The sequence below is a fragment of the Gorilla gorilla genome, chromosome 1, assembly GCF_029281585.2.
Source record: "Gorilla gorilla gorilla isolate KB3781 chromosome 1, NHGRI_mGorGor1-v2.1_pri, whole genome shotgun sequence".
Classification (NCBI taxonomy): Eukaryota; Metazoa; Chordata; class Mammalia; order Primates; family Hominidae; genus Gorilla; species Gorilla gorilla.
Window position 1 is genome coordinate 208600688 of NC_073224.2, and position 12776 is coordinate 208613463.

Here is a 12776-nt window from a genome sequence, read left to right on the forward strand (position 1 = left end):
TCACCTTCTTTCTTTTTCTAGAAGGATTCCTTGTAGGGTCAGGCTTCTCAAACTCTGCTGACTTTGCCTCTTCCTTTTCCTCTTCCTCATCAGGTATCAGAGAGTATTTGGTCCCACCTGGTTGCATGAAACAATCTTTTGCAAAGTGGCCTGCAGAAGAAAAGTAGAAAAGGTATAGAAAAAGGAAGTAGTCTCTCTTCTCAGCAAGTGAATCTTTCCCCAAGTCTCCTGAAATGGGTTAGCTGGCTCAGGAAATATTGTTGAGTTCATTCAAAGCAGCTGTTTGATTCAGGGTAGATTTTCTACCACCTCAACATGACACTGCTCACTCAACCACAGCCAGACTAGCAGCTGGTCTCAGGGCTGTGGGGAACACTGGTACTGTTCTCGAAATGGCAAAGGATATGAGGATGCAGGTTTTTACTGCCCTCCATTAGCAATGGGGCTTATTAATTTTTTAAGATCTATTTTGGAACATATTCCTGACAATCAAAGACTGCTCCAGAGAGCAGGATGTTTAGCAGAAGGAGCTGAGTGGCAGGCCAAGCCCTAAAGGAAGATAGCTTGTAGGTAGCTGGTAGCAAGTGGGCACTCACATCTAAGCTAACACACAGAGAAATAGGCACAGTCACCTAGGGGCACTGAACATTTACAGACTGTCAGGTCTGGCAAGCACCTTAGAGATCATTAAATCCATCCTACATTTGTAGAAAATGAAAGCCCAGATTTGAGAAGTAGCTCAAGGTCATATAGACAGAAGCAGAGTTCAAACTTATCCTGGGTCTCATGCCTCCCTGCCCTGTGCTTTCTGCTGCACCAAAACCAACTACCTTTGACCTGACCTTTACTAACTGGGACAAATTCCACCTCTCATTATTCTTCTCTTCTTTATGTAATGCCTGTTGGACACGGTTAAGGTTAAAAGACCCCCACCTTCACTGAGCCTATAGTGGTATTGAGGGGCCCTTTAACAGATGCTATGTTCTACACTGCTAGTTGTGTCTGAGTTTGTGGCAGATCCTGTCTTAGGGGCACAGAGGAATTGTATGAGATAATCAAAAAGCTATGTGTGGGCTGGGCACAGTGGCTTATGCCTGTAATCTCAGTACTTTGGGAGGCTGAGGCAGGAGGATCACTGGAGCCCAGGGAGACCAGCCTGGGCAACACAGGGAAACCCCGTCTCTACAAAAAAATTTTTAAAATTAGCTGGACATGGTGGTACACACCTGTGGTCCCAGCTACTCAGGAGGCTGAGGTAGGATTGCTTGAGCCCAGGAGGTCAAAGATGCAGTGAGCCATGATCATACCACTACACTCCAGCCTGGGTGACCCTATCTTAAAAACAACAAGAAAAGCTATCTGTAAAGTACTCTGTACCTCTGGGTCCAACAGCTGGGTGGCACCTGGCAGGGAAATATAGCAGAGTTTTCCAAATACCTGGAATGTTCCCACAGTTTTCCTGAGGAGGTATTCTTTCTCTCAATTTTATTTTTTCCTTCTCCCCTCTATGCTAATGATAAATAGGGGCTTAAAACCCCACAACTTCAACCAGGGCGCAAATCTGCTACCAGTTATTGTAGAAAAATCACACAGTAGGGTACATGGAAGACTAGGGAGAAGGGGTGACAATTGAGGTCACCCTGAAAATGAGAAGCTGGCAATCTCTCATTATAGCTCCAACTAGGGATCAGGCTGAAAGACCTTTAATATTTGAGTAAGAGTAGAGGAAACCTGAGGAAATAGAGCTAAAAAGAAGTGACTATCCTGTATTCTTTATTCAATATCCTGTAAAAGGATATTGTATTCAGAACTCTGACATTAAAGAGATAAAGATGAGAGTCTGACTTGGATCTTTAAGTTATATATGTCTAAGTTGCTTAATTTTTGCAGAATCATCATCCTTGGAGATAAAATTAGAGTGTTAATCATAATCCAACACTCTTACTCCTCCTGGCATAGTTCATGGGGGTCTTGCCCAGACAAGGCATATGCTGTGGGTGGGGTGGGAGGAGTGGTGGTAGTGGTATAGTATCTGGTAGGGCCAGCACTCAGAAAACAGAAAATGTATCACCCCATGAACTCTGATGTGAGTCTGGTGGAAAAAACAGCAAAGGCCAGCACTTGGCTAAAAAACAGGGTAAACTAAACTCACACTGGGCTGCCTCCTTCTTCCAGAAAAGGGTCCATCCACAAGGAGAGAAACGTGGAAAGGGCAGAGGCTTCACCCTACCTTTACAGCCACACTTCTTGCAGGTAGTGTTCAAGACAGCCTCAAGGGTGATCTTCTGCCCAGTGTAATCCTGGAAGGATCGCCTCCGCCTCTCTTCTTGCCTATAATGAAAAAGATACCGACTGCCGGCCCCCTTAAGAGATACGGCCAGAGATACTACAAGGTAAGGTTTTATGTTGGTTTTTTGTTTTTGGCAGGGAAAGGGGAGAAAGAAAGAAAGTTTTTGGCAGAATGAGACAGGCAGTAAATGCAATGATGTGAAATAGCCCTAAATTAACAATTACAAATGAGACTAACCTTCATCTCGCTAATGCACAGAGGATGAAAATATATAATTACTCAACATGCTAAACACCCTACAACCCTTACCAGGTCACTCAAAGGTTTAAAAGACCTTCAAAGGCTTTCTAGAAAATCAGCTCCAAATTCTTTACCTTGGCATTCAAGGTCTTTCACAGTCTGTCTCTAAACTACTTTTCCAGCCTCATCTTTACTCACACAATATGCTCTGGCCAAAGAAGTCTATTTTCTCTTATCCATGTGGCTCAGTGCTTTTGCTCAGGCAGTTCTCCCCCTCTCTGAAATGCTCTGTTTCCCCACTTGACTCTCACCTCACCACTTCACTATACCTAGACATTTCATGGCTCAGTTCAGTTACTAGCTCTCCTTCTATCAAGTCTTTTCCTCTGAGCCCCTCAGACAGAATTAATCTCTTTGTTGCATTTCTCATAGCCTTTTAAAAAATTTTTAAACTTCTTACCAAAATATAATATATATGTTGATATGATTTGGCTCTGTGTTCCCCCACACACAAAAATCTCATGTTACATTGTAATTCCCAGTGTTGGGGGAGGGACCTTGTGGGAGGTGATTGGATAATGGGGTCGGATTTCCCCCATGTGATAGTGAGGGAGTTCTCATGAGATCTGATGGTTTAAAAGTGTGTGGCACTTTCCCCTTTGCTCTCTCTCTCTTTCTCTCCTGCCGCCATATGAAGATATGCTTGCTTCCCCTTCACCCTTCAGCCATGACTGTAAGTTTCCTGAGGCCTCCCCAGCCATGCCTCCTATACAGGCAGTGGAACTATAAGTCAATTAAACCTCTTTTCTTTATAAATTACCCAGTCTCAGGTAGTTCTTTTAGCAGTGTGAGAACAAACTAATATAACAAACTAATATATATATATATATATATATATATATATATATATATATATATATATAAACATCTATCATAAGTATACAGCTCACTTGATTTTTCATAATTTGAACATACCAAAGTAACCAGTACTCAGATCAAAAAACAGAACATTAAGGCCGGGTGTGGTGGCTTATGCCTGTAATCCCAGCACTTTGGGAGGCCAAGGCGGGTGGATCATGAGGTCAGGAGATCGAGACCATCCTGGCTAACACGGTGAAACCCTGTCTCTACTAAAAATACAAAAAATTAGCCGGGTGTGGTGGCGGGCGCCTGTAGTCCCAGCTACTCGGGAGGCTGAGGCAGGAGAATGGCATGAACCTGGGAAGCAGAGCTTGCAGTGAGCCGAGACTGCGCCACTGCACTCCAGCCTGGGCGACAGAGCGAGACTCTGTCTCAAAACAAACAAACAAACAAACAAACAAACAAACAGAACATTGCCAGTATCTCAGAAGCCCATCTCATGCTCCCTTCTAGTCACCTGCCTCCCCCAAGGGTAATCACAATTCTAATTTCTAACAGTACAGATTCCTTTCACTTAAAAAAAAAAAAAAAAAAAAAAAAAGCCAGGCATGGTGGCTTGTGTTTGTAGTCCCAGCAACTCGAGAGGCTGAGGCAGGAGGATCACTTAAGCCTGCAAGATTGAGGTTGCAGTGAGCGGACTGCACCACTGTACTCCAGCCTGGGTGACAGAGCAAGACCCTGTCTCCAAAACAAACAAACAAACAAACAACAACAACAAAAACCCATAACAAAGGCAGAAACTTGAGGACATAACTCAAGGAACTCACAAACATGGTTTTTGCTTTCACCTATCTATTTGTAGAGATGAGTTTCAAGTGGCTGTGAGTTGCAGCTTAAGCAACCCCCATGACAATCAATTCCAATACTCTGTGGCTTCTAACAGACTACAAACCAAATCATACTTCCCACTTAACACTCAATTCAACAAATGTGTCAGTCACCCACGTCTCTCTTTTTGTCCTCATTGCCATCATTCTAGTTTAGGCTCCCATCATGTTTCATCTAGAGTAATAACTCCCTCACTGGTCTCCCTGCCTCCAGTTTTCTTCCTCCAATCCATCCCAGCACAGATTCTGAGATTAATCTCATTTTTTCAGTACAGCTAGTAAGTGGATAACGCCAGTGCTAATACTGGTGATGGTAATAATTATGTATACCAAAACGAACAAAACATGATTCTTTTCTGGAATGAACTAATAGTCTGGCAATAGAGGGAGACATACAAATGAAAAATTTTAACACAGTTAAGTCATATGTGCTTTTTCTAAAGACTACCCTATGGACCAGGAGTTGTGGCTCACACCTATAATCTCTCAGCACTTTGGAAGGCCAAGGTGGGAGTATCACTTGAGACCAGGAGTTCAAGATCAGCCTGGGCAACACAGCAAGACGTATCTCTACAAAAAATTTAAAAATTAGGCCAGGCATGGTGGCTCACGTCTGTAATCCTAGCACTTTGGGAGGCCGAGACAGGAAGATCACCCGAAGTTAGGAGTTCAAGACCAACCTGACCAACATGGAGAAACCCCGTTTCTACTAAAAAAACAAAAATTAGCCGAGCATAGTGGTACATGCCTGTAATCCCAGCTACTCGGGAGGCTGAGGCAGGAGAATTGCTTGAACCCAGGAGGTGGAGGCTGCAGTGAGCCGAGATCGTGCCACTGCCTCCAGCCTGGGCAACAAGAGTGAAACTCTTGTCTCAAAAAAAAAAAAAAAAAAATTAGTGGGGCATGCTGGCATGGACCTATAGTCTTGGCTACTTGGGAGGCTGAGGGAGGAGGATCACTTGAGCCCAGGAATTTGAGGTTGCAGTGAGCTATGATCACTACACTCCAGCCTGGGAGACAAAGACCCTGTCTCAAAAAAAAAAAAAAATTATATACTACACTCAATTCTGATCTTGATCATAATAAAAAAGAAAAAGACTGTACTTTGCGGGCTACGCCTAATTGGAAACTGCTTTTAGCCCCTTTCCATTTACAGAGTCACTTATTAGATTATCTCATTAACACTTTGGGACCTGAGGGGATGAAAATAAGAGTTAGATTTTTATGGAAAATGAAAGGTGGCTGACAAACTATGGATGGCTGAAGACAGGATGAGAATACTGAGCATAACAGGGCAAGGCCAGACAATGGGATTCCTGGGGAGGTTAATCTGACGAGAAGCCTCTCTGTCCAAAGGCTTTTTAAAAAAAATTCATGGGCTGGGTGCGATGGCTCACGCCTGTAATCCCAGCACTTTGGGAGGCCAAGGCAGGCGGATTACTTGAGGCCAGGAGTTCAAGACCAGCCTGGCCAACATGGTGAAACCCCGTCTCTACTAAAAATACAAAAATTAGCCGGGCGCAGTGGTGGGCACCTGTAATCCCAGCTACTCAGGAGGCTGAGGCAGGAGAATTGCTTGAACCTGGGAGGCAGAGATCATGCCACTGTACTCCAGCCTGGGTAACAGAGCAAGAGTCCATCTCAAAAAATAAATAAATAAAAATTCATATTCTTTAACTGATATTCATGGCTCTCCACAATCTGACCCTAAATTATCTTTCAAGCCTTCCATTCTAGTACTTGACCATATCCTCTTCTTTCCTTAAACAATGTTCCCAAATGTACTATGTGCTTTCCTGCCTCATTCCTTTCCTCAAACCATTTCTTTTGCCTGAAATACCATTCCTTCCCCTGCTGTCTGACAAGATCTTATCTGTTCTTCAAAACCTAACTCAAATACCACCTATTCTCTCACCATCAAGGCCTGAAGTAAACTATTCCTCCTCAAGTGAATTCCTAGAACCCTTTCTTTAAACAGGGAGTCCCTAACCCCCAGGCCACAGACTGCTACTGGTCCACGGCCTGTTAGGAACCAAGCTGCATAGCAGGAGGTGAGCAGCAGGTGAAGGAGCATTACCACCTGAGCTCTGCCTCCTATCAGATCAGCAGCAGCATTAGATTCTCATAGGAGTGCAAACCCTATTGTGACCTGCACATGTGAGGGATCTAGGTTGTGCACCCCCTATGAGAATTTAATGCCTGATGATCTAAGGTGGAACAGTTTCATCCCAAAACCATTCCAGCCCCCTATCCATGGAAAAATTGGTCTTCCACAAAAGTAGTCCTTGGTGACAAAAAGGTCGGGGACCACTGCTTTAAACTACTCTTTTAGTATTTATTACAAGTTGCCTTATATTTGTTGAACAAATGAGTAAATGAAAGTACTAACTAGGGCCGAGCGGTAGTGGCTTATGCCTGTAATCCCAGCACTTTGGGAGGCTGAGGCAGGGGGATCACTTGAGGTCAGGAGTTTGACACCTGCCTGGTCAACATGGTGAAACCCCATCTCTACTAAAAATACAAAAATTAGCCAGGCATGGTGGCCTATGCCTGTAATCCCAGCTACTTGGGAGGCTGAGGAATGAGAATTGCTTGAACCCAGGAGGCAGAGTTGCAGTGAGCCACGATTGTACCACTACACTCCAGCCTGGGTAACAGAGTGAGACTCCATCTCAAAAAAACTAAATGAATACTATGGATGCTATACATCAGGCACAATGGCAGACAAGTCATGGTCTCTGTTTTTGTGGGTCTTACACACACATTCTTTCAAAAGCAAAGGTGTGGTTCCGTACACCATAGTATGAGGAAAAAAGAAAAGGTGCTATAATCTCAGATATTAAGAGAAAAAAACAAAGCGGCATTTAAAACAATAACTACAAGTAGCTACATATATGTCTACCATAGACTAGACATGAAGCTGGCTCCTTACAAATAAGATTTTACTTAAATCACTCAAGCATTCCTTAGATATATGTTACTGTCTCCTTTTTATAGTAAAGAAGCTAAGATTCAGATAGACTAATTAATCTGCTCAAAGTCATATATTAGTTTGGAGCAGAACCAGTACTCTTTCTGATTCAAGTCTAGCTCTAAATCCTCTAATCATTCCATTATGCCATGCTTCCTTCCTGGATGCAGCTATAGACATAATTTACAACAAAAGTTACTGTTTCAGCCACTTGATTATTACTAAAAATAGTTCTACACAGAGACAGCCCAAACCAGGGAGCCCTTTCCCTTCCCTACCCATTTTCTGAGAAACAGGGTTAGCTCTTTTATCTTACATGTTTTATATTTTATCACTGTAAGGGTGGCTTTGGGAAATTTCACTACTTTTTAATTAGTCCATATAGCATCGGATTTTTTGGAGCAGAAGCAATTTATTACAATGCAATCATCAGAATTTTTTCTTTTTTCTTTTCCAAACACTAATTGAACCACAGCCAGATTTAAACACTTCTGCACTCTGAGTTATAAAAGATTCCTACTATTACTGACAGTATTTTGTCAATAATCAGCCTTACAAACATGTTAATATTTAGAGACTAAACTACAGAAATATGAAAAGTTCTGCAAGTCACATGCAAGAGTGAGAAGCATTATGTGGTGAAAAGGGCATTAGCTTTAAGGTCAGAGAGACGGAGTTTTGAGTCCCTGATAATTTGCTATGTAACCACAGGTAAGTTACTTATCACCAGGCACCAAGCTATAAAGTAGGAATATAAGGTAAAATGGAGATAACGTCCACTTTGCAGGTTGTTATGTACCCAAGAATGTACATAAAATGCCTGGCACTGCAGTATGTATTCAATATCATTTCCCTTACTTCCAGATAAAATTCCTTCAAATTCAAAGTGATTTTGCTCAGAACTATAAACATAAGGCTTTCCAAACTTTTCACCAATAAGATCCCACTCAAATAACATTCTATCATTTTTCTTGTCTTTTAAATTCATCGACATAATTGTCATTGAGTGTACCTAATTAACATAAGACAAACAATGTGATATTTTATCATCAAAAGCAACAAAATAACAGCATGGTTAACCTGAGGACACACATAGAATTTTGGATGGCTTTCTAAAACACTAAAAACAGTTAATAAACCCTCCAAGGGCCGGGCGCGGTGGCTCACGCCTATAATCCCAGCACTCTGGGAGGCCGAGACGGGCAGATCACCTGAGGTCGGGAGTTCAAGACCAGCCCGACCAACATAGAGAAACCCCATCTCTACTAAAAATACAAAATTAGCCGGGCATGGTGGCACATGCCTGTAATCCCAGCTACTGTGGAGGCTGAGGCAGGAGAATCACTTGAACCTGGGAGGCGGAGGTTGCGGTGAGCCGAGATTGTGCCATTGCACTCCGGCCTGGGCAATAAGAGCGAAACTTGTCTCAAAAAAAAAAAAAAAAAACCCTCCAAGATCCCCCTTTAAGAGACTTTAGGGATCCAAGAACCTCCGATGAGAAATTTAAGAAAGAAGCCTGGGCATGGTGGCTAACAATTGTAATCCCAGCACTTTGGAGACCAAGGTGGGAGGATCGCTTGAGCCTAGGTGTCCAAGAACAACCTGAGCAACATAGGGAGACCCTGTCTCTACAAAATAAAAATTAGATGTGGTGGCGCATGCCTGTAGTCCCAGCTACTCAGTAGGCTGAGATGGGAGGATAGCTTGGGCTTGGGAGGTCAAGACTGCAGTAAGCCGTGATTATGGCACTGCACTCCAACCTGGGCGACCCCATCTCAAAAAAAAAGAAAAAAAAAAAGAAATCCAAGAAAGACTTGAGACAGACAGAACATTCCTTGTATTGCCAGACATTGTCCTACATAGATAATTTCCCATTCCTAAATGAAAGGTCAGAAGAGCCAACGAAAGTAAGATGTTGTTTTCAGAGCACAGTGTATCCCAAGATGTGGGAGTCTAAACCCCGCTGGAGGTGTTCCTGGATTACTCTACCCTTCCACGTGGTCTCTGTGTGGAAGAGACCCAACCCACGTAACCCCACTGCAGAAATCACTGGGAGAGAGGTAAAGAATAGTTCTTCATGAATGCTTATTAGCTAACTCGTTAAAGGGCAGAAACAGAAAGAGATTAAAGGAAAGGAAACAAAACCATTGATGGAGCACTCCAATGCCAGGAGCTTGGTATGTTAACATTTCATCTTAGAACTCTATGCAGCAAGGTATTAACTATTTTTATTTTATTACTTTATTTTATTTTTTGAGACCGAGTCTCACTCTGTCATCCAGGCTGGAGTGCAGTGGCATGATCTCAGCTCACTGCAACCTCTGCCTCCTGGATTCAAGAGATTCTAGTGCATGACTCAGTCTCCCGAGTAGCTGGGACTAGAGGCACGCACTACCACATCCAGCAAATTTCTAGTTTTGTATTTTTAGTAGAGACGGTGTTTCACCATGTTGGCCAGGCTGTTCTCAAACTCCTGACCTCTTAGGTGATCCGCCCACCTCGGCTTCCCAAAGTGTTGGGATTACAGGCGTGAGCCACCATGCCTGGTCTAACTTCATTTTACATTTCTAAAAACCAAAGATTGCAAAGGTTACGTAACTCATCAATATCACAAAGTCCATAAATGGTAGAGTTACCAGTTCAGTCTGATTTACTAAACCATTTTATGCTTTGGGAGGCAGAAGAATTTTCACCTTTCCAAACCTTTTACTTACTCAATGATAACGTTGTTGGGATCAAGGTCTTTCCCAGTCCCTTGATTGACAACCTTCATGGAGAGGGATACTTTTATTCTATCATTTTTCATCTGAAAGAGACCAAAAAAGGTCACCAAAAACTTTAAATACATCATTTAGATGGCCAGTCTAAAATTAAGAGTCAACGTTTTCATCATAACATTGAGCTTCTTTAATGGACCAGGTACTGTGCTAGGAACATTGCGGATACAAATAAGCATAACAGGTAGACCCTGTGGCAGAAGAATTTTAGGAAACAGTCTTAATCTCATTCTTGTCCCTCTGAGGGAAAGACAAAAATGGTAGCTCAAAAAATCCACGGCTTGTGGAAGTAACCAGGCAGAAAATAAAAGTTTTTCTTCCAGGTAAGTTCAGCATAGTGATTTGTTCAGATATCCCTAAGTCCAGAATAGGTTTTTGAACACTTCAGGAGACTAGATCTCCTTCTGGACTTGGTCTAGAGCTTCTTTAAGCATGAAGACATTTGTCACATTGGTCTTCTTTTGCTTCCCGCAGCACATGAAGCATTTCTTCACTTCAGGGTCTTTGCATCAGTTATTCTCTCTGCCTGGAATGTTCCTATCCCAAGTCTTCCATGACTAGTTCCTTTTCTTTAAGGTCTCAGCTCATATACTATCTCCTCAAAGAGTCCTTTCCTGACAACTAGAAATCTTCTTCCAATAGTGTTTGAACCCAATATAGCACTTAATATAACCTGCAATTATTTTATGTATATTTGTCTTGGTCAGGCATGGAAATTCATGCCTGTAATTCCAGCACTTGGGGAGGCAAAGGCAGGAGGATCACTTGAGCCCAGGAGTTTGAACCAGCCTGGGTAGTAACACAGTGAGACCCCGTCTTGACAAAAAAATTAAAAAAAAAAAAAAAAAAAAGGCCAGGTTTAGTGGTGCGTGCCTGTAGTCCCAGATACTCAGGAGGCTGAGGTGGCAAGATCAGTTGAGCCCAGGAGGCTGAAGTTGCAGTGAGCCGTGATGGCACCACTGTACTCCAGCCTGGGTGACAAAGAGAGACCCTGTCTCAAAAAAGAAAGAAAAATTGTCTCTACTTATATTCTATATTAACTCCATAATAGCTGGGATCATTTTTGTCTGGTTTGCTCTTATATCTCCCAAACCTAGCACATATTAAGCACTTAAATATTGTTGAATAATAGTTCTTTCATGCCTATCTCCCATGCTGTCTCTGGTAGAAGAACAGGACTCAGTGTACGCTCTTATTTCTCCTGTGGTCGGCCCACACCCACAGCCCTCATACCCTCAAGTGAGTAACAGGGTCCTTCAGATTTTTTTCACTTTCTGCACATTGCATGGTGCCAGATATTAGGGAAAATGACTGTAAACTATCTGTGTTCTTTTTGTTTTGTCCCAAATTGAAGTGTATCTGGCAGGTATTCTTTGAAGTCTATGATAAACACTTGTCCCATAGGTCAACTTTCCTTCTCTCTTTTTGGTTCTTTTTTTTCTTCTCCGGCCCACCCTATGGGTAAACTTCAGGGAGGGAAGTTTTACAAATGTGCACTTATTACACCACACTTTTACAGCTCATATCATTCCTTCTGAGTTTGCAGGGCAGTCTACCAGAAGGTTTGAATTCAGAATAGATTCTAATGGCAGGATTTAAAAATAAGATTATCAGCACAATTAACAAAATTTACACACTCACTATCATAAAATATCAAAAATCCCAGCTCTTCCTAATCCTTTCTAACCACAAGGGAGCCGCACAGAACTTTACCTCTCGGCCAATAAGCTTCACCCATACTTTATCTCCGACATCTACTATCTCAGAGGGCTTATCCACCCGACAGGATGACATATGAGTTCGATGGACCAGACCTGGGCACAAGAAGAAGAAATAACGTAAAGCAGAGGGCATATCTGGTATTTATACTCTAAACTGGATAAGAAGGTAAGAGTTGGGGAATGCAAGGGAAAAATGAAAATTTTTACTGAAAAGCGTGAAACTTAAAACTGCAAATTGAGACTGCTTTTTATACCCAATCAACCAACAAACATTCTTAAAATAATGCTCAAAGTGGCCGGGCACAGTGGCTCATGCCTGTAATCCCAGAACTTTGGAAGGCTGAGGCGGGCAGATTGCCTGAGCTCAGGAGTTCAAGACCAGCCTGGGAAACATGCCAAAACCCAGTCTCTACAAAAAATACACAAAGAAAAACCTGGCCAGGCACGGTGGCACATGTCTGTAGCTCTAGCTACTTAGGAGGCTGAGATGGGAGGATCGCATGAGCCCAGGAGGCTGAAACTGCAGTGAGCTGCAACTGCACCACTGCACTCCAGCCCAGGTGACAGAGTGAGAACTTGGTTCAAAATAATAAGTAAATAAAATAGGCCAGGCACAGTGGCTCACGCCTGTAATCCCAACAGTTTGCAAGGCCAAGATGGGAGAATACCTTGAGGCAAGGAGTTTGAGACCAGCCTGGTCAACATAACGAGACCCCATCTCTATTTTTTAAATATTGTAAATATTATTTTAAAAGAAAAAAAATTTAAAAAATGTAATGCTCCATATTAGTAAAGATGTGATAAAATATCTGTAGTTACACAATACTGATAGAAATATAAGTTGGTAAAATTATTTGAAAGCAAAAAGATAAAGATGTTTATCTTTGATGCAAGAATATCATCAATAGAATTTTTTCAAAGGAAAAACTCAAAAGAGCCAAAAAACTTACAGAGCTGAAATAACTTGCAGTCTAGCCTGGGCAACATGATAAAACCCCATCTCTACCAAAAATACAAAAATTACCTGGG

The 12776-nt window shown here is 42.3% G+C and overlaps 1 protein-coding gene across 5 annotated transcripts in view; it reads right to left on the reverse strand.

Moving 5' to 3' along the window:
• The window catches only part of ZCCHC17 (zinc finger CCHC-type containing 17), a 68014-nt gene that overhangs the window by 15941 nt on the left and 39297 nt on the right, over positions 1–12776 (reverse strand). For all 5 annotated transcript variants that reach the window (XM_019014122.4, XM_019014140.4, XM_055390269.2 and 2 more), the window contains 4 exons: positions 11740–11840; positions 9964–10055; positions 2231–2331; positions 5–150 (listed from right to left, as the gene is read on the reverse strand). In XM_019014122.4, the coding sequence (XP_018869667.3) occupies positions 5–150; positions 2231–2331; positions 9964–10055; positions 11740–11840 (440 nt within the window). The remainder of the gene's footprint in view (positions 1–4; positions 151–2230; positions 2332–9963; positions 10056–11739; positions 11841–12776) is intronic.